This window comes from Chelonoidis abingdonii, chromosome 6 (assembly GCF_003597395.2).
Source record: "Chelonoidis abingdonii isolate Lonesome George chromosome 6, CheloAbing_2.0, whole genome shotgun sequence".
Lineage (NCBI taxonomy): Eukaryota > Metazoa > Chordata > Testudines > Testudinidae > Chelonoidis > Chelonoidis abingdonii.
The window spans coordinates 6,094,747-6,122,250 of record NC_133774.1 but is presented as its reverse complement, the minus strand read 5'-3'; the positions used below and the strand labels follow the sequence as shown (position 1 = coordinate 6,122,250).

General features: G+C 47.4%; 1 protein-coding gene across 3 annotated transcripts in view; it reads right to left on the bottom strand.

The window, feature by feature from the left end:
• The window catches only part of NOL6 (nucleolar protein 6), a 67,232-nt gene that overhangs the window by 3,183 nt on the left and 36,545 nt on the right, over nt 1-27,504 (bottom strand). The window contains exons 22-25 of one of the 3 annotated variants that reach the window (XR_004373637.2): nt 24,639-24,763; nt 24,115-24,204; nt 2,870-3,070; nt 870-993 (exon numbers count right to left, since the gene is read on the bottom strand). Coding sequence is in view for 2 of the 3 variants with exons in the window: in XM_032779848.2 (XP_032635739.1) it covers nt 2,870-3,070; nt 24,115-24,204; nt 24,639-24,763 (416 nt within the window). In the remaining variant the exon portion in view is untranslated. Of the gene's footprint in view, nt 1-869; nt 994-2,869; nt 3,071-16,009; nt 17,115-24,114; nt 24,205-24,638; nt 24,764-27,504 lie in introns of those variants that run through there. The other 2 variants (XM_032779848.2, XM_032779849.2) reach the window with 2 other exon arrangements.

The window sequence follows — 27,504 nt, the reverse complement described above, 5'->3', positions numbered from 1 at the left end:
TACACGTCACAAATCCTCTGTAATGCTCCCCAGACGGGAGATACACCAAGGACACTGGCTCACAGCCAAGTAGGATCCGGTGAAAGATTCTTGGAAGTCCAGATTCTACAACTGTTTCATGGATCGCCACATTCCAACTTCAATTAAAATGACCTGCTTTCCAGGGACTGGCCACCATGCTCCCCTGCACCCGTCCAACAACAGAACCATACCAACTCCAATGCACTGGAGCTTGTCATGCAGGAGGGGGGCGAGATTTGCCAGCCACCGACTCTGCCGTAATAAATGTCACTACGAGGCAGCCACACCAGGGAAACCACTACAAAATGTAACAGCTCCCTGCAGCGTAGGGAAGGAAGAGGGGACTGCATCCAGCAAGCAGCCCTTAACTATCAGGGTTTTCCTTTTGCTTCCCACAGCAGCATAAGGAGGGTTTGATATAACAAAACTCTATACAGCTGAGTAAACAGACTTTTAATCTGTGGAACCACAGCATGCAGAATCCTTTGCTCAAATATTGCTTTTGAGAAGCTTGTAATACTTTGTAAACTTATGCAGGCTACAAAGAGAGTCCATAAAATCTTTCAGTCCAAGAGGTAGCCACTGAGGAGCTCTGAGTTTCTGGCCTTGTAAACTTCTGTTTTGCACCATTGTATCCACCTGGACATGAATGAATGGAATAAAACAATGACCTTCCACCAACAGATGGAATAAAAGAAAAGGAGTCAATGATTTTCTGAACTCTTCTGTATCTTTGATGTAGATCTTCAACTCTCTCCTAACATCCAGGTTTTGCCAAAGGTTTTCAGTAGGATGTGGACAGTAAGAGGGGAAGGACTCTTTTGTGACCTCTGGAATACTGAATTTACCTTGGACATGAAAGCTGCATTGCTTCTTAAAACTTTGTCCTGATGGAAGATGCAGCACTGTGGTTCTACTGATGAGACAGACTCCCACTCCTGAAACTCTTCTTGCAGAAGTGAGGGCTGGGTGCTATGAGGAAAACCACTTTTAAGGAAATAAGGACATTTATCACAGAGGTTCAAAGGGTTCTTAGTAAGCCATTTAGCACTAAGTTTAGGTACCAAGGGGGAATCCTGCAAACTGGAGTGGGATTGACACGAGACGCTGCTCTAAAAAATCTGGCTGGGACATGATCTTGTGTTTTCCTGTTGTCAGAATCACCTCTGCCCTCTGCTTTGTAGCCTCTGAACTGCATTGGGGAGCAATGCAAATTGTGGAAAGGCAGACAGCAGCAGCCTTTCCAGCCACGGAAAGTGTGCATCCATGGCTACAGGTCAGTGAACCTTCACCTGGGGCAGAAAGTGGGAATCTCTGCATTGAATTGGGAAGCAAATGGGTGACCAAGGGGTCTGAGTATTGAGTCAAAGACCTCTGGAAGAAGACTCCACTTCTCTGGTTCTCTCCTCTGTCTGCTCAACCACTCTGCCTTGGTGTTTAACTCTCCTCTTATGCCAAGAGCTCAAAAAGGGACAGAGGGTTCTTTTCTGCCCATGAACATAGCAGGCTGGTTTCTCGTAACATGGCTGTAGATCTGGTGCCTCCTTGTTTGCTGACAAAAGCTACTATAGCTGTGCTTGGACATAGTTAGAACAGCTCTACTGCTCAATTCTGCGACTAGTGCTTTCAGTGATAGCTAATTGTGCTGAGCTCAAGTCAGTTAATACTACGTCAAAGCTCCTTCTCCATCCGCGCTGTTGTATGAATCTGTTCTTTGAATGAGCTCCCGACATCGACTGGAGAGAACTGCGATGACCGCTCCGAAATCTTGGGGACGTATGAGTCTCTTGACGCCAGGACAGGGATTTCCCCAAAGAGCCTCCCCAAAAAGCAGAAGAGGCTTCAAAGTCCCTCCTTAAGAAGGGGGTCCATCTTCCCATCCATCTGGTCTTTGAGAAGGAAAATCACCCTCAGCTGGGATCACCACGTCTTGTACTAGGGATGGATCTATGAACATTATTGTGCCTCTGGGCCAGTCTCCATTGCCAGGAGACTGGTGTCACACCTGCTAGTCGCATTCTGCAACATGATCTTCCATGCAAAGCTGGGAGCCATTCACATGCCCTTCCCAAACCAGAGTGCTTCCCGCACAGCAGCTGACAAGACAGGGTTGCATGCCCACAAAGCATATGCTGCCCAGACTGAATGCTGCTAAAGCTGCTGCCACAAGCCCACTGGGTGGCTGACACAGGTGAGGTGACAAGGGCTTTGCCAGCGTGCACTGGTGAAACATGCTGCACTGTTGTTCTCTGTTTATCCACAGAGCAGGCTTCCCCTCGGTAACATGCCTGAAACCAACCCTGGAGAGACCATCCTCCATCAGCGAATAAGAACTTCAGTTCCCATGGCTGGTTCAATCCTTAGTTTCCCTGCTGAGACTACCAAGGAGCCAATTAGTGCCAGCTGCAGTGGTTTCCACATTGCGGAGCCCTGCGGCATCCAGACTCATGTCACATAGGCTACCCAACAGCCATCATGTGCAGCATCACCTAGATGTGGACACAGCCATTCCCCTGTACTCCTCTTTTCTATCAGGTGCTCGAAGAGAGCTCTCTGCAGGGAGCCAGAAACATTAAATTAACTGAATCACGAAGACAATGTTAGGGCCATCATTTGCACTGGAATTGCGCGGTCCTTACGCAGGGCTCCAGGTGCTATCTGCTATGGCGATTCTTTCACCAGCTGACATCCCCACTCCCATGGAATAGAGATACAGTCACTATATGCAGAAGATGGAGAGGTTCCAGTATCCAATTCCTGCAGTGAAAGCAATCTGCACACAAGATACCCACATAGAGCAGCTGAGCATGCGTGTACACCCACCCCTGAGGCCTGCAGCCACGCTTACCCTCAGCTCCTGGAGGTAGCACTGTACTGGATCATAACCCACCACTGGGAAAGTAAGGGTCTTGACCAGAGCATTACTCTTCAGCATTCCCCGGCTGAACGACTTCACTGGTCGGTCCACGCCCTCCAGGTGCCTGGGGATCTGCTTGGCATTCAGGTGGATAAGGATGTCATAGAAATCCAGAGGTGGGCGGAAGATCATCTGCAGAAGAGAAGGAGAGGAGACAAGGGTAACACTTCTTGCAATATGCAGGATACAGTATAGGAGCCGTGGATCTCATGCCCAGGTATCCCCGAGAAGGGAATGATACCCCACCAAGTTCCCAGCATCATTAACTCTTCAATGTCCCACTCCGGGCCAGCATCTGTTTCAGTACCTTTGCTGAAAGGGCTTTTTAATCAACCCAAGTGGTTACAGCTAGGGATGAAAATAGCACTTAAAAAAAAGTAACTGTAGAAACTATTAAAATTGTTTAACCGTTAAGGAGTTCACACCAGAGGTGGGGAACTAGGAGTGCATTTGGGAGAGGGGTTTGCTGCAGCATCCCCATATTTGACGTGGGGCTCCCCTGCCAGCCCCATGTGTGCCCCGGGTCCCGGTTGCCACGAGTCCTGGGCGTAGGGCCCGCAGCTGAGTTCAAACATTAATATGTTACCAATAAAACCAAGGTGTATCAGTTACCCGGTGAACATCTTACATCCCTAGTTAGAGCCGGGGACTGGGAGTGTGATCTAGTGACTGGAGCAGGAAGGAGGAGTCAGGACTTCTGGGCCCAACTCGCAGCCCAGCCACTGACTTGCTAAAAGACCACGGACAAGTCATCGAGGGCAAGTCTGTGTCAGCCGACTCGGGCTCAGGGCGGCTCAGGCTGTGGGGCTGTTTCACTGCTGTGTAGCCAAGCCAAGCTCTGGGACCTTCCCACCTCGCAGGGTCCTGGAGCCCAGGACCCAGCCCGAGTCCTGAAGCCAACACTGCAATGAAACCACTCCATGAGCCCGAGTCAGCACGGACCAGCAGCGCACGTCTAATTGTTGTGCATACACACCCTTAAATCTCTTCTTGCCTGGGCTTCCCCATCTGGGTAGTAGAGTTAAATTGTATCTACCCCATAAAGCATTTTGACAGCCTCAGAATGAAAGATCCTAAGAACCACAGATTATGTTACAACGCCCAGGTCAGCGGCATGCAAGATAGTAACTCTGTGCATGTCACTGCAAACGAATCAATCAGATTCACATTACAGGGGGGAACAGAGCAGCCTTCACTAATGGGTGCAACCAGGGCCGGGAAAACCCTCCAGCAGAGTCAAGCAACATGTGGATACGCTGATGGAAAGATTTAAATCCAGTATCTCAAACACCATGGGAAGCTAAGTCAGGGTTTCTCTCGGTGTAGGACAGCCGCTGTGCTACTTGCTCAGGACATGTCTGTGGGAGTCATGACAGATTAAAGGGAGAGGGAATGGAAAGGATGTTAGATTATTCGTCAGCAGGCCTGGGAAGAAACCCCAGCATCCTAAATGCATTCATTTCTGGCGGGCTGCGTGCTGCAGCCTCCTCTCTGAAAAGGGAACCAGAGGTTTGTGCCAAGTTCAAACAGAGGGAGCAGTAAACAATTGAAAAACAGGATTCCTGGAGCCATGCTCAGTGTCGCCTCCCCCCTCTCATCAGCCTGGGATTTTCTCTCTGCTGCAAGGTCATTTGAAGCCAGTCATGGTGATGGGAATAAAATGCACTGCCTAGCTGCTCTTGTGCAGTCTGAACTCTCTCACCCACCCACAGTTTGCAAAGAGCCATTTGCAATCTGGTCATGTCAGATGATCAGAGCAGGGGAGAGGGCGGCTGCTTTCCACACCAATCTGGGCTCCCAGGCCTGCTAAGAGACCAGGCCACTGTGTTCTGGCCAGGCGGTGGGAAGGGGCCAGCTGGGCTCTGCTTCTCACTCCCCAGCCCACTGAAGCCCCAGACTCTCAGGCAGCCCTGGCCAGAAGATCTGACAGTAGCCTTCTTAGGGACCAAGCATATCCTCTCACATCCTGGCTAGGAGGCGGGTGGACCCCACGGGGCTTCCTTTGTGTGTGAGATGAAGGTAAGGCCCAGGAGACAGAAAACTGATTGGGAGAGGGACAATGTCAGGGACCCTCAGGGGTGCAGTAAGGAGGCACCCAAAGATTATGGAGGTCAAAGGTGACATTGGCTAGGGAGACAAAGAGGATGTAGAGTGGCATGGACTCCAGCATCAACAGGCTCCCTGCAGAGGGCACGTGGAGCTGAACTAAAGTGAAGGGAATCTGTAGGACTATGTAATACAATGAGATGTTCCCCACCCTCACAACTCCCTAGCCACTGTGCCTGGGGATGTGGGGATTCCATCTCCGGCCTTCCACCAGCCCAGTGCTGCAGCCAGTCTCTCAGTGGACAGCTGAGTCTTCAACCATGCACAGGCGGAGGAGGAGACGGGTTTATTATTAACAGAGCAGAGCAATGCTGGACAGATAAATATTTGGACAGAGAGGAAATGTGGGGATTTGGCCGCCACTGCAATAAAATGGAAAAAGCAACTCATCTGTGGAATAAATGATGTCGCCAGCCACTGCCCTATCAGCATAGGAACACACAGGTTGGGGAACGCCACTCAGGAAGGCGTGGAGGCCGGTCAGCAGCCAGGCTTTGGGGAGGGTAACAATCAGACAGCCCGGAATTCTTAGTGGTTCTGTGGCCTAGCTTGCAGGGCCAGGCGTAAGAGTTATTCAGACTGAGCCTCCCCCCCGCCCCGCAAGAAGCTGCCGCAGAGCATCTGCCAAGGTCCCTTTGCAGGAGAAGGGCCTCCAGGCCTTTGGCTTGCTCCATTTCGCCTGCTCTGCCCTTAGGGAGACGGAAGATAAGAGAGAAAGAGCTTGGTGAGTGGTCCTGTCTAGAGAACAGGGCCCTGGGAAGATTTGGCTTCTGCAGGAGAAGCGATTTGATGGGCAGGAGATTTTGTTCAGTGCTACCTCGCAAAGGAGCCTGAACAGCTAGGATGCTAATGGAGAAAAGCAGGGGTCCCACTGCCCCGGCACAGTCCAAGGCAGAGTGAGACAGAGGAGGTAGTGCTCAGCCTCACGGACCAGTCTGAACCGCAGGCTCAAGTGTCTCAAAAACATGAGAAAGGTCAGGGTGCAGCATGGCCTGGTAAGTGCAGCCACTCCCTGCTCTGCATTCCATCCCTTCTGATTCAACTGAGAAGGGTGCAGCTCGCAGCTGCATTTTACAAGGCGTTTTTCCTCCATGGCCCTGGAAACCGTGTCCTCTGATCTCCCCAGAGAACGTTACAGCTCCGTGGGTAGACGAGCAAGCGTCGCCCATGCTGCCCTGCTAAGGTACCTCAGGGCTGGAAGGACCACCTCTAAGACAGAGAAGTGAGTTCCATTTTCATAGCCCATTAGATCCTCAACTTTCCTGTTGAAACTGCCAATGAAGGAACCAACTAATGCCAAGCCCCGTGGCTGGGGCATTGTGATGTTAACGCCCAGCCACAGGGAACTCAGTCCCACCAGCTCCTTTCACTAGCCACAGCTCCGATTACCTCTCTGCTCTGTCCTCAAAACATGCAGCTGAAATTTTGGTCTGAGAGTCATATCAACCACACACAGCTAATTTTCAAGTACAGCCAGATCCCTCCAAGCCACTGTCCAAAGTAAAGGAAGCTAATTTAGGCCAGTCTACACACAAAGTTGCACTGGTTTAACATAGTACAACATCACACTTTTAGTTGAAACAGCTTGAACTCTAGTGGGCAGCCAAGCCATTAGCCTGATGAAACGGATTAGCCGCACTCTGGCTCTGCCTTTTGGTATGGCTGCCCTGTTCAGTAATGGAGAAGCCAAGCAACAGGAAGTTTGCAACTATAGCAGCCAGTTCTGCTAATCTCTTTGTGGATGCATAGTCTTGATCCACCCAGAAGACCACATCATCCATCCACCATCTTCTCTTTTTCTGCCTCATGTTCCTCTGCCATTAACTTTCCTTCCAGTACCGATAAATATGCATCACGCACTGAACCTCTTAAAAATATGCCCTGCAAATAAAAATCTCTCTTTTCATAAGATTTCTAACTAGCATTTCCTGATTTCCAACCATCTCCAATACTTTTTCCCTGGTTGTGCGGTCTATCCAGGATATTTTCAGAATTTTTCTATAACACCATAAGTCGAAGGATTATATCTTCTTTATTCACGATTGTTTGAATGTCCATGTTTCATGGTCATAATTTAACACAGACCAAAAGTAAGTTTAAGAGTCAGACTTCAGTCTTCAGATTTCTCTCTCTTATCAGACGTTTATTCTTCCAGGATGTCTTTTTTTTCTCTTGCTATGTCTGTGCTAACTTCAGTATCCAATCTTCCATCTTCTGTAATAATGCTTCCTAAGTAGTAATAGTTTCTCACTTGCTGTACGGTTGTGTCATTCACTGGAACGTTGCATGGTTTTCCCAGGATCCTTGCATATCACCATAGTTTGTCTTGTTTAGAATTCTTTGAGGGGGTCAATAAGCATGTGGACAAGGTGGAATCCAGTGGATAGAGTGTATTTAGATTTTCAGAATGCCTTCAACAAGGTCCCTCTCAAAAGCTATTAAGCAAAGTAAGCTGTCATGGGATAAGAGGAAAGATCATGGATTGGTAACCTGGTTAAAAGAAAAGAAACAAAGGGTAGGAATAAATGGTCAGTTTTCAGAATGGAGAGAGATGAATGATGATGTCTTCCAGAGGTCTGCATTTGCCCCACTCCTATTCAACATATTCATAAATGATCTGGAAAAAGGGATAAACAGTGAGGTGGCAAAATTTGCAGATGATACAAAACTACTCAAGATCGTTAAGTCCCAGGCAGACTGCAAAGCGCTACAAAAGGATCTCACAAAACTGAGTGACTGGGCAACAAAATAGAAGATGAAATTCAACGTTGATAAATGCAAAGTAATGCACCTTGGAAAACATAATCCCAACTATACATATAAAATGATGGGGTCTAAATTAGCAGTTATCACTCAAGAAAGATCTTGGAGTAGTTGTGGATAGTTCTCTGAAAACATCCACTCAATGCACAGTGGCAGTCAAAAAAGCTAACAAAATGTTGGGGATCATTAAGAAAGGGATAAATAATAAGACAGAAAATATCATATTGCCTCTATACAAATCCACGGTACACCCACATCTTGAATACTGCGTGCAGATGCAGTCACTTCATCTCAAAAAAAGATATATTGGAATTGGAAAAGGTTCAGAAAAGGGCAACAAAAATTATTCAGGACATGGAGCATCTGCCATATGAGGGGAGATTAATGAGACTGGGAATTTTCATCTTGGAAGAAAGACGACTAAAGAGGGATATGACAGAGGTCTATAAAATCATGACTGGCATAGAGAAAGTAAATAAGGAAGTGTTATTTACTCCTTCTCATAACACAAGAACTAAAGGGTCACCCAATGAAATTAATAGGCAGCAGGTTTTAAAGAAATAGAAGGAAATATTTATTCATACAACGCACAGACAACCTGTGGAACTCCTTGACAGAGGATGTTGTCAAGGCCAAGACTATAACAGGGGTCAAAAAAAAAAACCTAGATAAATTCAAGGAGATTAGGTCTATCAATGGATATTAGCCGGGATGGGAAGGGATGGTGTTCCTAGCCTCTGTTTGACAGAAGCTGGGAATGGGTGACAGAGGATGGATCACTTGATGAGTCCCTGTTTTATTCATTCCCTCTGGGGCACCTGGCATTGGCCACTGTCGGTAGACAGGATACAGGGCTGGATGGACTTTTGGTCTGACCCAGTATGGCCGTTCTTCCGTTGTCCACACTCAACTCTAGACCAGTGGTTCTCAACCAGGGGTCCAAGGTCCCTTGGGGGGCCATGAGCAGGTTTCAGGGGGGCCACCAAGCAGGGCCAGCATTGGATCTCTGGGGCCCAGGGCAGAGAGCCGAATCCCCGCAGCATGGGGCTGACGCCCGGACACTGAGATCTGCCACCCAAGGCTGAAGGCGAAGGCTAAACAATATAGCTCTGCAGGGGCCACTGTGGCATGAGGCCCCAGGCAACTGCCCTGCTTGCTACCCCTTAACGCCAGCCCTGGCTTTTACATGCAGAAAACCAGTTACTGTGACACAGGTGGGCCATGGAGTTTTTATAGCATGTTGGAAAGGGCCTCAGAAAGAAAAAAGATTGAGAACCCCTGCTCTAGACTATACTCCCCTGCTATATTCATTTATCATCTCCACTAACTTCATCTTACGTTCTGAATCCCCAACAGCACTGTGTCGATCTGCATAGCAAATTTTAACAACCCATTTTCCATTTATCTTAATGCCCTTTCCTGTTTCTCAATTAATTTAATAAAACAGTCACTATAAAATGTCGAATAAAGTTGGTGACATTATACAGCCTTCTCTCAATCTCCATTAGATTTCCATTTCCATCTCCCATTACAAAACACCTTCTGACTCCAGTATCACTGTTTTATCACTCAGCATTCATTTCCATCAGTCCCTACAGCTCTTAATAGCCTGAGCTATTTGTAGGGGCAGATTCTGTCAAATGCTTTTTGGAACTAAATGGAACACAAGTATACTGGCTTCGCCATTTCAGCTGATCTTTCTAAGATGAACTTCAAGTTCATAATGGTGTTTATCATGTCCTTTCCATGTTTGAAGCTGTATTGCTGTTCACTGACTTAATCACTCTTTGTATTCAGTCTTGAACAATTCACAGGAGTATCTTAGAGGCCTGTGATACCATGCTGATTGTTCTGTAGTCTTTACAGTCCATAGCATTGTTCTTTTTGGGGATGTGGATACACAATGAGGTTGTAAAATCTTCTGGAAGTTTTCCCCATCTCAAACATCTTTCATAACCTCTGGCAGGGGTTTCAAACCTTCATCGCTTATGGCTTTTAATAATTCAGTCAATATTACATCATATCCTAGTGTTTTTCCATTCTGAAGTCTTTTTACTGCTTCCATGATTTCTTTATCCATTACTGGTGGACTTGGTAGATTTCTACTCAAGGTTTTTCAGGCCTATCACGACCATATAATTCCTTGATATATTCTCACCATCTGTCGTTCTTATCTGTAGGGTCTGTCAAACATTGTCCGTTTATGTCCATATTGATCACTTTTCTTCTGTAATTAAAGGCTCTTATCTTCTGATGCATCTTACTTTATCTTCATCCAATTGTTCAATTTCTTTGCATTTCTCATTCAGCCATTCAAACTTCGCTAATCTGCATTTATCCTTTATCATTGTATTAAATCTTTGGTATTCTTTTTCTGTTGCCAGTCCTTGTGCTTCTACTTTCCCTCTTTCGACCATCAGAGCAATAATTTAATCTGTTACCCGTGTTTTTTTATTAGCTAGTAACTTCTTCCCAACATGTTTATTTGCAACTTCTTTTATAGCACCTTCCAGATATCTCCAGTCATTTGATGCTTGGCTCTGTTGAGCCGCAAACATTGCTTAATGGGGGTAATTTTGCTCAAGTCTTTGCACCACGGATATACTTAGTCTCAGCATCAGAAAGAATTTAAGAACATAAGAACGGCTGTACTGGGTCAGACCAAAGGCCCATCTAGCCCAGTACCCTCTCTACTGACAGTGGCCAATGCCAGGTGCCTCAGAGGGAGTGAACCTAACAGGCAATGATCAAGTGATCACAAATAAAAGGAAGAAGTTCGTTCACACAGCGCACATCTCCATTCTCCATCCTCACAAACAGAGGCTAGGGACACCTTCCTTACCCATCCTGGCCAATAGCCATTAAATGGACTTACCTCCATGAATTTATCTTCTCTTTAAACATTATGTCCTAGCCTTTACCCTCTCAGGTAAGGAGTTCCACATGTTGATTGTGCGCTGTGTGTAAGAACTTCTTCCTTTTATTTGTTTAAACCTGCTGCCCATTAATTCCATTGGTGACCCTAGTTCTTGTATTGGGACACAAGAAATACTTTTCCGTATCTACTTCTCCACACCACTCATGATTTATATACCTCTATCATATCCCTAGTCCTCTTTTCCAAGCTGAACCTAGCCTCTTTAATCTCTCCTCATTGGGACCCGTTCAACCTTACTTTCAGTTGCCCTTTCTGAACCTTTCTATGCACGATATAGTGAAAGAAAGCTGAACTGGCAGCTAGATAAAGATTGATCTAAGACTATATTAGAAGAAGCTCGCACTGTCCGACCGCCAAAAGAGTCTTATTAAAATGAATTTCACTACCAAAGCCACAAAAACATTCTTTTCTTTCTTTTTTTTTGTTTAGTAACAACTAAAGTGACAGGAATGGATCACTTGAAATAGGCTGCCGTCATTCCTCTGGGGCATGTGGCACTGGTCCTGTCGGAAGACAGGATACCTGGGCTAGATGGCCCTTGGTCTGACCAATAGGCCATTCTTATGTTTAACAACAGGGTATTAAACATAACAAACTGAAGAGACCCCAAAAGGAAAGTTAACTAGACTTATTAAACACAAAAGTGAAACGACCAGTCTATTTCATTGCACAGCTGAAAGAAATGGAGAATGTAAACTACTAATGTCAAAAATACATTTGACAAGCGTATATCCTAAGATGTTATTTTACATTGGCAGGATATATTCGGGTTTTTATTTCCTTTATACATAAGATTGAGATTTCAACACCGTTCAGGGCTTCAGACACATTTCTTCATTGAGATTTTGTGTGAGTCTCTAATTTCCTACTACTTGAACATCTCAGCTGTGATTTTAACCTGTGAGGCCTATTAGCAAAACAGGGGGGTTAAATATTGCCCCATTCCTACTCTTCTGTACCATGAACGGTGCAGACATTCCCTGCAATGGAAGTTAAGTTTATTGTCATTTCATCACAACTGGAAACTGCTGGAATAAATGGGTACCAGCATTGCAGAGTCGGAAAGACACAGACTTCAGAGTGCTGTTAGCTCGTTCTAATGAGCGCTCTTTCTTCATTTAAAACTATACACTTCCACACCTCTGAATCTGGATTTCATCCCAGTTGATTTGCTAGGCACTGCCAACCCAAGACATAAACCAGTCAGCGCAGGTGGATCATGACAGATTGTGGGTCAGGAATTTGTTTTTTCTCGAGCCACTATGAAAACTTTCTGCTCTAAGTCTCTAATTCTGCTGTTGATTCACAGTCGGATATGGCCCATTGGTTAGAGCCGAGATATAAAGGATTGCTCTGCCATGACCCAGTGGCGAGTGAGTGCTCTTTGTGCCTCTTTACCACCTGTAAAAGGGGACAAAAACCTCTTTCAGGCTTTGAAACTTGATTCTGTTTGCACGTTGCTCTGTTATTATTCATTCAAACTACGTAGGCAAGACAGGTAAAGAGCAGGGGGAAACAGCGTCACACAGAGGGGAAGTGACTTGCCAGCGTCACCAGAGGGAATGCAGATTAGTGTCACGAACATCCTCCGTACAGAATAAACAGTGCATGCAAAAAGCATCACTTACTGTCAACAGTGCTGACATAAGACATGTGGTGACATTCTTGTGACGGCAGCATAGACTCCCTCTATCCTTATCCCCCCTCACCACTCTATCTTAATACAACGGTTTGCCCTGCCTCCTCGCTAGCCACGTGTGGGGCTTGTCCGACTCCTGTCAGTCAGGCACATCACGAGCCTCTCTCAGGAACCAGCGCAGAAAGCAGGGGCTGGAGCAGATCTGGCATGGAGCCAGGGGCAGCCAAAGAGTCAGGATGACAGGAGCCTACACAGAGGAAGGAGCAAGGGGGAGAGGCGTCACATGCGAGAAACAGATGAGGAAGCAGAGGGGGCAAGGCAATGGCTGGTGCTTTATCTCAGCTGAAGTCCTCTGGTAGTGCCTAGCACACGCCTATATAGCCAGCATGTCAGAGCTGTGGTCCTCTGGCCCATTCTGGAAACCACACCACTTCAGCACAGAATTATGAGTTAGAAAAAGCTCTACCTTGTGCAAGGCCTGAGGAGCTAGCTCACATCTACCCCGCACGCTGCTCCGGCAGTGCCAGAGTCCCACCCTGGAAAGACAAGGCAAGCTCATGGGCATGCCATGCATCCCTTTCCACAATGCCTTGTTCTTTCAGCTGATTAATTTAAGATAAACAGCCAGCCAAGCCAGAGGCAACTCCTCACATGGAACAAAGCAGTGCCAAAGGTGGCTCCTAGAGTTATTCTAGCCTTTCCACCAGCTCGACAGGGAGCGTCAAAACACACGAAAACCAAACTCCCCGTGAGAGGGCCCAGGACTGCACAAATACACAGCAGCTGTTAATCCTGACCCGGCGATGCAAGAGCTCACCCAAGCTGCGGGAGCCTGCAAGGGTGGCCATGGAATACTCCCTGCGTCTCAGCAACACGGGCCAATGGAGGACACACACAGCTGTGGAGGAGGGAATATAGGGTTGTGCACAAGGATACAGATGGAGCACTGTGATAGCTGGAGTCCAGCTGCTCGGAAAATTGTGTGGTGTGTGTGTGTGTGTGTGTGTGTGTGTGTGTGTGTTGTGTGTGTGTGTGATGTGTGTGTGTGTGTGTGTGTGTGGTGTGTTGTGTGTTGTGTGTAAAATTTCAAAAGAATTCTCGAGCATTTCCTGTGGGCAAAGGGGATAACAAATTCCCGTGTTTAAAAAAAAAAAAAAGAAAGGGTTTTATTCCCTTTTAATTCTCACCCCACACAGCTCTAACATCAAGTAGTGGGCGCACAATGACAACCGTGGAGGAGCTGCGCACCTCATGCAGAGCCTTTGGTGATCCAGCAAGGCTGGCTCGACTATGCATCAGCAGTCCGTAAGTGACTCCCACTTCAGCCATTTTTTCCCTACCCCCCTCCCTCCACCCCCCCCCGCCCACTGACAAGAGAACCTAAAAAAAAACACAACAACACAACTTGTTAAAACAGCCTCTAAGTTTGGGCACTCCAGAGGCCAATTTCAGAGGTTCTGGCGATTAACCTTCACACAAGAGCCATTGTGCTCAGAAACCTCGGAATACCTGGCTTGTACATCTCAAGTTGGACACCAAAATAAAGTGCCCCCAAATTAGCAGACCTCTGGAAAATGCACAGTGTCCACAAAACACCAGGGACTGAGGTAGGACACGTATAGAGTCGGAAGTTCACAGACATGTGCCACAAGTAACATACCCAGAAAGTCAGTGACAGATGCCCCTTGCGCGCGCACACAAACTGCAGTCCTTACGAGCAGCGAAGTCAGAATAACTGGATACTATGTACAGCTTGGAGCACAGATCAAAAAAACACACGTATGCTCCAGGCTGCTGAAGCTGCAGTTGTCACAGGAACAATTCCATGCTTTCATCTCCATTCTGCTGGTTATAACTTTATTTTGCACTTAAAGCCTGTTTCCCTCGCGTTCCTTATTCACTGCAGAATAGGCTGCTAGCTCCCACGCTGCCATTTATAGAGTAAAGAGCGCAGGATTAACAAAAGCCACGTTTGTGAAAGAATCCTTGAACTGACGCTGTCCTGACCTGTTGATTCAACAATAAAATTTAAATTAAGCTTTACCACAGCTTATTAACCAAGATCAACTGCACTCAGAGAAGAGGTCCCAAGCCCACTGGTGGCTACATAACGCAGTCTAAAAACAATTTATTCTTAGTAAAATTAAGCCGAATCAGATCCGCAAACACCTTGTCTATGTAAAGCTTTGCCTCCCAGTGGTCAGTTCACAGACTCGAGCGAGTCTGACCACAGGGGCAATCCTCAGCCACAGCAAGAACATTTATTTTGCTTCAATTTAAAAAGCTTGGTGTCTATGGTCTACCAATGCAAGTTGAGATGTTTTGCAAGCGACCTGTAGAGCAACCTACAAGGTGTTAGGGCATAAACCTTGTTTGGAGTAGTCACAGAGTTCCCTCGGATCAAGCTAGAGCTGTCAAACACTTAGCAGACGACATTCCTGCGCTGAAAAGCTGACATGCAAGTGCAGACAGGCAGTGCAGAGGGAAAGAAAGCGCTGCATCCTCCTTTTACTGAGCCCAGCTAGAGATTAAGGCCAGGTTTTAAAGCTGCTCAGGCTTGGGCACGTAACGCGATGCTGATTTTAAGACACTCAAATAACTTTACAAAGCTGGGCCCAGGCCCCAGGATGTCGATGTGGCAGAGCTGAAATTGAAGCACCAGGTTTCTGACGCCAATCTACTGTCTTAACACAAGGTCAGTCTTCCTCTAGCCCGCCTACTCAATGAGAGCTGGGGTGTCAGCATCTCCTAGCACAGGCCTGGAACTTGTGCTCGAGGCACACACATTAAGGGAAAAAATAGAATGGTTGGCCAGATCTGCTCACAGAGCAGGCTAGACTCTCAGAGGTCCTCAGGATACTCCACTCGGGGCTGCAACCCCAACAACCAAAGTCCACTGAATCGTGATGAGCCAATTTGAAAATGAGACTGGGGCTTGCAGAATTAAGATCTGGCCTATCTTGACTGCGACCAGTCTATCAGAAATTCATTAAAGCTGCTCACACAGACCCCAATTATTGCCTCAATAAAACTGCAGGCGCAGTTACATTCTACCTTACACAGGATCCAAATTGCAGTATTCGTAGGTTAAAGCTCTAGAAAGCACTGGCACCAACATATACTTATTTGAACAAGATTCCGACAGGGTATGGGTAAGAATCAGGTGTACGCTAGCCTAACTGTTTGTCAGAGGATGGGATGAATGGATTGGACAGGATCGCAGAGCAGTTTTAAACCTGCTGCCCATTAATTTCATTTGGTGACCCCTAGTTCTTGTATTATGGGAACAAGTAAATAACTTTTCCGTATCTACTTTCTCCACACCACTCATGATTTTATATACCTCTATCATATCCCCCTTAGTCTCCTCTTTTCCAAGCTGAAAAGTCCTAGCCTCTTTAATCTCTCCTCATATGGGACCCGTTCCAAACCCCTTACTTTAGTTGCCCTTCTCTGAACCTTTTCTATGCCACTGATATAGTGAAAAGAAAGCTGAACTGGCAGCTAGATAAAGATTGACTAAATAAGACTATATATTAGAAGGAAGCTGCCACTTCCAACCGGCCCCAAAAGAGTCCTTATTAAAATGAATTTTCACAATACCAAAGACCAACAAAAACATTTCTTTTCTTTTTCTTTTTTTTGTTTAGTTTAACAACTAAAGTGACAGGGAATGGATCACTTGATAATTAGCTGCTCTGTTCATTCCCTCTGGGGCATGTGGCACTGGCCACTGTCGGAAGACAGGATACTGGGCTAGATGGGCCCTTGGGTCTGACCCAATAGGGCCATTCTTATGTTCTTAACAAACAGGGTATTTTAAACATAACAACACTGAAGAGACCCCAAAAGGAAAGTTAACTAGAAACTTATTAAACACAAAAGTGAAACGAACTAGTCTATTTTCATTGCACAAGCTGAAAGAAATGGAGAATGTAAACTACTAATGTCAAAAATACATTTGACTCAGCGTTAATATCCTAAGATGTTATTTCTAACATTGGCAGAGGATATCATTTTCCTGGGTTTTTATTTTCCTTTAATACATAGATTGAGATTTTCAAACCCGTCTCAGGGCTTCAGACACATTTCTTCAATTGATATTTATGGTGAGTTTCTCTACATTTCCTAACTTACTTTTGAAAAATCTCAGCTGTGGATTTTTAACCTGGCTGAGGCCTATTAAGCAAAACAGGGGGTTTCAAAATATATGCCCCAATTCCTACTCTCTCTGTACCCATGAACGGTGCAGACATTCCCTGCAATGGAAGTTAATATTTTATTGATCATTCATCACACTGAAACTGCTGGGAAATGAATGGCGGTACCAGCATTGCAGAGTCTGGGAAAGACACAGACTTTCAGAGTTGCTGTTAGCTCCGTTCTAATGGCAGCTGCTCAATTTCTTCATTTTAAAACTAATACACTTCCCAGCACCTCTGGAAGTCTGGATTTCATATCCCAGTTTGATTTGCTAGGCACTGCCAACCCACCCAAGAACATAAACCAGGTCAGCGCAGGTGGATCATGACAGATTTGTGGGGTCAGGAATTTGTTTTTTCTCGAGCCACTATGAAAAACTTTTCTGCTCTTAAGTCTCTCTAATTCCTGCCTGTTGACCTTCACAGGTCGATATGGCCCATTGGTTAGAGCCGAGAATTGAAGGATTCAGCTCTGCCAATGACCCAGTGGGCGAGTGAGTGCATCTTTCTGTGCCTCTGTTTAACCACCTGTAAAAGGGGACAAAAACCTCTTTCAGGCTTTGAAAGACTTGATTTCTGTTTGCACGTTGCTCTGTTATTATTCATTACAAACTACGTAGGCAAGACAGGTAAAGAGCAGGAGGGGAAACAGCGTCACACAGAGGGGAAGTGACTTGCTCAGCGTCACACAGAGGGGAAGTGACAGAGTTAGTGTCACGAACATCTCCCCAGTACCCAGAATAAACAGGTGACATGCAAAAAGCATCACTTAACTGTTCAACAGTTGCTGAATAAGACATGGTGGTGACATCTCTGTGGTGACGGCAGCATAGACTCCCCTTCCTATCCTTATCCCCCCCTTCCACCACTCCTATGATCTTAATACAAACGGTTTGCCCTGCCTCCTCGCTAGCCCACGTGTGGGGCTTGTCCCGACTCCTGTCAGTACAAGGCACCATCACGAGCCTCTCTCAGGGAACCAGCCGCAGAAGCAGGGGCTGGAGCAGATCTGGCATGGAGCCAGGGGCAGCCAAAGAGTCAGGATGACAGGGAGCCTACACAGAGGAAGGAGGCAAGGGGGGGAGAGGCGTCACATGAGAGAAAAGCAGATGAGGAAGCAGAGAGGGGGCAAGGCAATGGCTGGTGCTTTATCTCAGCTGAAGTCCCTCTTGGTAGGGCCCTAGCACCACGCCTATATAGCCCAGCATGTCAGAGCTGGGTGCGTCCCTTGGGCAGCCATTCTGGAAACCACACCACTTTCAGACACAGATTTATGAGTTTAGAAAAAGCTCTACCCTTGTGCCAGGCCTGAGGAGCTCAGGATCCACATATCCCTACCCCGCACGCTGCTCTCGGCAGTGCCAGAGTCCCACCCTGGAAAGACAAGGCAAGCTTCATGGGCACTGCCATGCCCACCTCCTTTCCCACAATGCCTTTTCTTTCCAGCTGATTAATTTAAGATAAACGCCAGCCCAAGCCAGAGGCAACCTCCTCATGGAAACAAAACAGCAGCTCACAAAGGTGGCTCCTGAGAGTTATTCTAGGCAGCTTTCCACCAAGCTCGACAGGGAGGGACGTCAAGACACACGAAAAACCAAACTCCCCCGTGAGAGGGGCCCAGGCTGCACAAATACCCAACAGCAGCTGTTAATCCCTGACCCGGCGGAATGCAAGGCCTCACCCAAGCTGCCGGGAGCCCTGCCAAGGGCTGGCTCCATGGAATACCTCCACCTGCGTCTGCAGCAACACGGGCCAATGGAGTAACACAACCAGCTGTTGGGAGGAGGGGGAAATAAGGGGTGTGTGCACAAGGGGATTACAGATGGAGCACTAGTGATAGCTGGAGTCCCAGCTGCTCGGAAAATTGTGTGTGTGTGTGTGTGTGTGTGTGTGGTGTGTGTGTGTGTGTGTGTGTGTGTGTGTGTGTGTGTGTGTGTGTGTGTGTGTGTGTGTGTGTGTGTGTGTGTGTGTAAAAATTTCAACAAGAATTCTCGAGCCATTTCTCGTGGGCAAAGGGGATTACAAATTCCCCAGTGTTTAAAAAAAAAAAAAAAAAAAAAAAGGGATTGGTTTTTATTCCCTTTTAATTCTCACCCCCACCAGCTCTAACATCAAAGTAGATGAGGCGCACAATGACAAACCGTGGGAGGGAGCTGGCCAGCCCTCATGCAGAAGGCCCTTTGGTGATCCAGCAAAGGCTGGCTCCGACTTGGCAGTCAGCAGTCCAGTAAGTGACTCACCACTTTCAGCCATTTTTTCCCCTACACTCCCTCTCCCCTCCCACCCCCCCCCGCCCAAACTGACAAGAGTAAACCTAAAAAAAAACAAAAACACACACAACATTTTAAAAACAGCCTCTAAGTTTGGGCATCTCCAGAGGCCCAATTTCAGAGGTTCTGAGCATTACACCTTCAACAAGAGCCATTGGTGCTCAGAAACCTCGGAAATACCTGGCCTTGTACATCTCAAGTTGGACACCCAAAATGAAAGTGCCCCAAATTAGCAGACCTCTGGAAAAATGCACAGTGTCCACAAAACACCAGGGACTGAGGTAGGAAACGTATAAGAGTCGGAAGTTCACAGACATTGATGCCACAAGTTAACATAACCCCATAGAAAAGTCCATGTGATCACAGATGCCCCCTTGCGCGCGCACACAAACCTGGCAGTCCTTACGAGCAGCGAAGTCAGAAATAACTGGGATATACTTATGTACAGCTTGAGAGCACAGATAATAAGAAAACAACACGTATGCTCCAGGCTGCTGGAGCTGCAGTTGTCACAGGAACCAATTCCCATGCTTTACATCTCCATTCTGCTGTGTTATTAACGTTATTATTTTGCACTTAAAGCCTGTTTCCCTCGCGGTTTCCTATTCACTGCAGAAGTAGGCTGCTAGCTCCCACGCTGCCATTTATTAGAGTAAGAGGAGCAGGCAGGATTAAACAAAAGCCACTGTTTGTGAAAGAATCCTTGGAACTACACGCTGTCCCTGACCTGGTTCAAAAAATAAAATTTAAATTAAAGCTTTACCACAGCTTATTAAAACCCAAGATCAACTTGCACTCAGGAAGAGGATTCCCCAAGCCTCACATGGTGGCTACAATAACGCAGTCTAGAAAAACAATTGTTATTCTTACGTAAAATTAAGCCGCAATCAGATCCACGCAAACACCTGTGTCTATGTAAAGCTTTTTGCCTCCCAGTGAGGCTCAGTTCACAGACTCTGAGCCGAAGTCCCTGACCACCAGGGGCATCCTCAGCCACAGAAGAATCATTTATTTTTGCTTTCATATTTAAAAAGCTTGGTGTCTATGGTCTACCAATGCAAGTTTGAGAGTGTTTTGCCAAAGCAGACCTGTAGAGCCCAACCCTACAAGGTGTTTAGGGCCATTAATTACTCCTTGTTTGGAGTAGTGCACAGAGGTTCCATCTCGGATCAAGCTAGAAGCTGTACAAACACTTAGCAGACAGACATTCCCTGCGCTGAAAAGCTGACAATGCAAAGTGGCAGGACAGGCGAAGTGCTAGAGGGAGAAAGAAAGCGCTGCCATCCTCCTTTTACTGAGCCCAGCTAGAGATTAAGGCCCAGGTTTTTAAAGCTGCTCAGGCGTTGGGGCACGTAACGCGATGCTGATTTTAACGACACCTAAATAACTTTACAAAGCTGGGCCCAAGGCCACCCAGGATGTCTGTGGCAGAGCTGGAAATTGAACCCAGATTTCCTGACCGCCAATCTACTGTCTTAACCACAAGGTCAGTCTTCCTCTTAAGCCCTGCTAGCTTCAATGAGAGCTGGGGGTGCTCAGCATCTCCTAGCACCAGGCCCTGGAAGCTTGTGCTCCAGCAGGCACACAACATTAAAGAGGAAAAAAATAGAAAATGGTTGGGGCCAGATCCTGCTCACAGGCACAGGCTCAGACTCTCAGAGGTCCTCAGGGATTACTCCACTCGGGGCTGCAACACCAACAAACCAAAGTCCCACTGAATCCCTGTGATGATGCCAATTTTGAAAATGAGACTTGGGGCTTGCAAGAATTAAGAATCTGGGCCTATTCTTAGCACTGCGACCAGTCTCATCAGAAAAGTCATTAAAGGCTGCTCACGATCAGACGCCCAATATCTTCCTCCTCAATAACAACTTGCAGGCTCAGTTAACATTCTCCCTTTACACCACGGTATCCAAAATGCAGGTAATTCTACGGGGTAAAGCTCTAGATAAAGCACTGGCAACCAACAAATTAACTTACTTTGAAAACAAGAATTCAAGGAATACGCAGCAACTAATGGGGCTTCCCCACAAGGGGCTGCTCCGAACGGGAGGTTTAAAAACATACCTGCTCTGGAAATGGAAAGTAGGGAGAGGGGACCAAACCAGAACTCGCAGCGTCAGTAAAGGACTGCAGGGTAAAAGGAAGGGCTGCCAAGAGAGCATCATGTGTTTAATGTTAATCCAAGCAGGCTATGATGTAGAATAAACCAGAGGGTTTAGATGGACCTCAGCAGAAAGAGGTGCTGGGGAGAAAACAAGTGCGGATAAATGTTGGAGAGAATGGAATTAACAATTCAAGTGGTGAAGACAATGAACCACATTTTCGATCTATGCCAAGGAACAAAATGACATCGCTAACACAAACAGGGATTCCTTATAAAAAATAGCTCCTATTCTCCAGGACATTTTGGATGCGTGGACCCATGTGCCTGCACAGACCCCACTGACTTCAACAGGGATCTCGCCATACACGGAAACCAGCAGGATTGGGACCATAGCTCTTCACAGTAGTAGATAAGAGGATCTGAGCCAATCAGTGCCTGCACTCTAAGAGAACGAGCGAACAAATGTATTGCACCACGGACAGTGATATTTGAGGAGACAAGGAACTATGGACGGTAGCAGCATAAAAACAGAAAAAAGGAGACTCGGACCAGATCTTCAGGAGAGAGAATGTGCGACTCTGGCTATTACTATCATCTAGGTCTAATCTGCTCTCAGCAACTGCTCAATTTCTTAGCGCAGACAAGACTTTAATATCACTGTTAACTAATTTTGCTGCTGATCGTTTTAGCAGAAACAGACAGCTCCTCTGGGCTTGCGGGAGGAGTTCAGGACTGTGGGCTGAGCTTAGGGCAGAGTTTCCCTGCTTCCCACACATACATGGGTACAACCCAACGCTCAGATCTCCCTTAGACTTCTCTTGCTGCACTCAGCTGTACTGATCTCAATCTGTACCTATAGCATGGTGCGTTGTACTCCAGTCTTTCAGGCTAAGTAGGGCGCAGTGAGACAGGTATCTCTTTAAGTACTGTTTTGGCCGGGACAGTCCCTGTTTTAAGCTCTGCCCTGGCCGTCCTGGCTTTTTTTGACAAAAGTAGGCACTTGTCCCATTTGCTCTTGCCAAGAGTAAAAATGGAACAAATGCCCACTTTTGTCAAAGAAGTGGTTTGCGGAGGAACATGGGAGAGGGTGGTGACGGTGATGCCAGCTCTGCGCAGAGCTCAGGTATGGGGTTGGCAGAGCTCCAGCGAGCAGCAACACCAGCCTCCTGCAGGGAGGGGGCTCAGATGAGTGGCTCAGGTCAGCCCTCTGTGGGAGTACGGGGAGAGGAGGACTCGGACCCACGGCGGGGAGAGGAGGCTCAGAGTAACCCCACACAGTGGCTCGTTTTCCCTTTGGGAAATATGGTTAGCCTATGTTTAGGAACATTTGATTTCTGCAGGAAGCGACACTGGCCATTGAGCGAGGGGTGCTCCTCTTGCCGAGTCATTCCCAGAAAAATCCCCAAGCCTGGTTTGAAGAGGTGCTATTTTTCTGCTGACGGGTTAAACCAGAGACCCTTTTGCAAGAGTCAGCACATGAGCCCCAAAGTCCAGGCCACACTGTCACTCCAGTCATTACATTCTGCCTCCCAGAATTCCACTTGCCCTTTCAGTTAGAGGCACCACCCTTCCCTTCCCGTTCTGAACAGCAGTGTCACGCTGCTGCCACAATGCACCCCACAATGTTAAACTGCTGCCACAATGCACCCCAGGAGGTGGTTTTATTTCAGTGGTGGAGGAAGCAATTCTGTACTTCCCCTGCCTACCACACAGGAATGCTGGTGGCTTAATCCTCACCTGAGGAGCTTCAGACTCCTCTGAGCAATATTAAGCACCTCAAACACATCAGGGAACAGCTATGGAAGATCATTACTGACCCCACATGGCTCTGGCCTAACATGAAGATTTTTTCATTTCCGGATCAGCTGTACAGTACATGTAATCATCCTCAATTTCCCAAATGCTAGTCTCGGAAGAGGATCAGCCGCCTGATGCAAGCGCGCCCTCTTCTGGGCTCTTTGGAGAACGCCCACTTCCACAGCAGTTAGTTTTCAAAATACAGCCCCCACTCCATGATCCTAAGTAACTCAGACTGCAGCATAATGAGGAGGAGGAAGGCGGGGGAGAGTGAGCTTAGAGGCTACCATTTGGCACTGATTGCGCTGAAAAGAGGCCCAGCACCTCTACGGGGAAACTCTACAGAGCCCAACAGAGATCAGACTTGGCTTTCTTTTCTCTCAACAATATCTACCCTTGCCTTGGGTCTAACAGCAGGTGGAAATTTTTCAACCCAGACAGATTTTCATACAAAAACAGACCTTTCCCAATTTTTTGGCTAAACGTTGTTGACAACTTTTTTAGGGGTCTTCCTCCCTCCTGCCCACAAAACATCACATCATCCGATGAAATGAACAGGAAACAAGTTTAAAACTAACAGAAGGAAGTACTCCTTCACACAAAAAGCACAATCAACCTGTGGAACTCATTGCTAGGGGTGTTCATGGAGGATAGGTCCATTAAGGGCTATTTGCCAAGACGGTTGGGGTGCAACCCCAGGCTCTGAGTCTCCCTAAACTGCTGACTGCCAGAAGCTGGGATGACAGGGGATGGATCACTCAAATTGCCCTGTTCTGTTCATTCCCTCTGGGGTACCTGGCATTAGCCACTGTCAGAAAACAGGATATTGGGCTAGATGGACCATTGGTCTGATGCAGTATGGCCATTCTTATAAAGCACAGGGCAGGGGTTCTCAAACTGTGGATTACAACCCTGTTTTAACGGAATCGCCATGGCTGGTGTTAGACTTGCTGGGGCCAAAGCCAAAGCCAGAGCTCCACCGCCCTGGGTCAAAGCTGAAGCCTGAGAGCTAAATCCCTGAGCAGCGAGGCTCAGGCTTTGGCTTCAGCCCTGGGCAGCAGGGCTCAGGTTACAGGCCCCTGTCTGGGGCTGAAGCCCTTGGGATTAGGCCCCTCTGCCTGGGGTGGCAAGGCTCGAGTGGGCTCAGGCTTTGGTCCCGTCCCCCCGCCACTCTGGGGCTGTGTAGTAATTTTAGTTGTCAGCAGGAGGTCGTGGTGCAATGAAGTTTGAGAACTGCTGGCATAGGGAAAGGATCTGGGCAATAACCCCAGCTGCAGAAACAGCTAGCGGACACTCACCCCTGCGCAGCCCCTCCAGGGCACGGAGAAGGCTCAGGCACACGCTAAGGAATTACCTTCACATCCTGGCTCCCAAGCGCGTCTGTGAGCTGCTCCTCCAACACCCGGAGTGATTCCAGTGCCAGCACGAGAAGGCGCTGCAGGATCTGAGGAGGGGCAGAGAGTTGGAGGGTAGAACCAAGGAGGACCCAGACATCACACTGCCCCTACACTGCGACAGGGACACCTCGCTAGCTGCAGGGGCAGGTGCCCGACTCCAATGAGGGCAGGGAAGACACTGCCCTCAGCCGTACAACAGTGCTAAAGTGAAGGGCATGAAGAAAGGAAGGACAAGGGCACAGATTCTGGGGACACTGCTCAGATGCAGGGGGTAAAAAGAGTCTGCACAATACCTCCCTCCTGGGTAGTGGCAGCTCTGCAGCAGGCCCAGCAAAGAGGCACATCTGGAATAACCCTGAGAGAGAAGGGGTATGGGAACCATAGCACTCCAGTGCAGGGTGAGCAGAAGTTAGCCCTGTCTGGTTGCAGGCAGGCACCCCAGCGTAGCAGGAATGGCTGGGCAGGATGATGCCTGGCTCACCTGTGCAGAAGGCCGTTCTTTGGTCCACACTGAGCTCCGCTTGTCTCTGGGGGTGGCGATGAACATGACAGGGAGGTGAGGCCGGGCAGCCACAAACTCATTCCTGATCTCGGTGTAATCTGCATCTGGGGAACAAACCCAAAAACCCTGTCCATCAGCCCTGCCTGGGCGCCCGCCTCGTCCCCCTTCGCCCCCAGCAGCCCTGCCCAGCACACGCAGCATGGGAAGCCACTGCTCTGCACTCTCACCATAGGAACATAGGACTTGCGGGGACCTCCAAGGTCACAGAATCCAGAACAGTGCTATCATGGACAACCCAGTTCCACAATCCCCTGGATAAACTTACCAAGCTTCATTTTAAGTCTAGGTTCCAGAACCTCCCTCCTCTGTTGGTTAGGAACCACCTTCTCATTTCCAGCCTGAATTTACTCAAAGCCAGTTTATCTCCCTTTGTGACTGGGCCAACATTGTCCTTTAGCTATATCATAAGCATCTTTCCCAAATCTGGACCTTAGCGTCCAGAAATCTGGGTGCCTGCATGAAACCCTCTAAGCTTAATTACCAGCTTAGATCTGATATCGCTGCCACCATCCAAAAATTCCAGTGTTTTGGCTCACTCTGGTCTCCCCAAACCCTTCCCTGGGGAACCCCCAAGACTCAGATTGCCCATGAGTCTAACAACAAAGGGAAATAACCCCTTCCCTTAGATTCAGGTTTCTCCTAGATGATGAATTACGTGGACAACGTCACGTTTGGATGGCTCACGTCTCTGCACGCATGACGAAGAGAGGCTAAACTTCTCATTAGGCATCAACACAACGCCAATAGCGATTCAGTCTTTTCACCAGTTCCAGGACGAGTACACAATAGCCGCTCGTCGCCTAACTTACCGGTCGCGACCGAAACAATAGTACACGACGGATGGAGTAGTCGCGCTTCGATGTTATCTATTATACATAGATCTCCCCCCTCTCTCTCCACCCAGACTTTCTCTCTGGGCTAACCTGAGAGTTACTGATGCAACCTCTTTACATCACAATACAAGAAGCACGTCTCCTCTATTCCACAAAAGAGACAACCCCAAATACAAGGAAACAGAAAAGATTCTCTCTCTCTTCCCGCTCCACCAATTCCCTGGTGCTGCAGCGCTTCACCCTCTGTAGATCTAACACAAAGAGATTTACCTTCCCTTCGTTCCTTAGCCTACCCAGAGAGAAAACTCAACAAGTCTTAAAAAGAAAGCTTTATATAAAAAAGAAAGAAAAGACACATGAACATGATCTCTGCATCAAGTTGACAATACATAGGGCTATTGCTTAAAAGAAAAATACGAATAAACAGCCTTATTCAAAAAGAGATACAATTTAAACATTCCAGCAACTACACACATGTAAATATAGAAAAACAATAACAGCCTATTGTTTTTTCTACCTTTGTACTCACAACTTTGAAACTGAAGATTAGAAGCTTGAAGACAGAAAAAGATCCCCTCTCCTAGCTGAGAGCCGGACAAAGACACAGACCCAAACATTCCCTCCCTCAGCTTTGAAAAATCCGGTTTCCTGATTGGTCCTCTGGTCAGATGTTTGGTTCTCTTTGTTAACCCTTTACAGGTAAAAGAAACATTAACCCTTAGCTCTCTGTTTATGACAAGCTAACACAGCTCTCTCCCCACCCCGGAGTTTTCCCTCCCTGATGTATTTACAGAGGCCCCATGGCCTTAGTTTCGCTGAGCTAAATAAGCCAAGCTCCTTCAACCTCCTCTCGTAAGACAGACCCTTCATCTTTCTTGAACATGGGTCTTCAAAACAGGTCACCAAACACAAGGCTGAGCTGGGAACAGTCTGGGACGCGGGCAGCAGCCTAATCTGCATTTTCTGATGCTCTTAAGTTGGTCAAAGCCAACAGCTGAAGTGGAGAAGCAGAGTGAGGAGATTGTGGTGGTGTACAGCGCAGCACCAATTAAATATAAAGTCCACAATCCAGGCTAAGATGCTTCCACTGACATGATCCCAGGATCACTCGCAGCCTGTCTGAGTTCAGGGATATGTACAGCATTAACACACACTAGCATTGAAATCTCCAGTACCCCTGACCCCCCAGTCAGTGTCTGATGCCAGCTGAAATAGTTTAAGAAATATAACAGCTTCAGCCAGCACTCTGTGCCAATGACTGGGGATGCCACTGGCTCCCCCGTCTCTGCATCCAATGACTCTGCTCAGCAAAAGGACCTGGTTACAAACCTGCCCCTCCCAGGCTCACCAGACTTTGCATAAGAGGTTTCAACCCAACACACATTAAAAACAACCTAGTAACAAGCCCCAAAACAGACATTAAACTCTGAAATATCGAGAGTCTTTCAACAACTGCAGAATTGCTAACTAGGCACAGAGGCTTGGGAGTAGGGGAGATCCCCTGTGCTCCCATCAAGTGCGTCTACACTGAAAGGGAAGTCTGCGATTGTAGCACCAGTAGGAATGTCTGCACTAGCTCAAAGTTAGCCAGTTCACATAACAGTAGTGTAGATGTGACGGCAGGGATTCAGCACAGGCTAGCAACCAGAGTACACACTTAGGGTCCTGGGCAAGCTTGTACTGGCAGCTGGTCCACAAAGCCATGTCTACACTACTACTGTTACCCAGGCTAGCTACACTAAAGCTTGCACAGGTATGGCTACTTGCGCTACAATCGCACCTGCCACGTGGATATATGCTCAGGGCTCCTGCAACCAGGCATGGTCCTACTTCGGGAGTGCACAAGATCTTCAGGAAGTGTCCTTGGTTTCCTCTTTATAAGCCCAGCCCTCAGGTCCCTCTCTTGGGCAGGCACAATAGAGAGCCTAAGAATGGCCAAACGGGTCAGACCA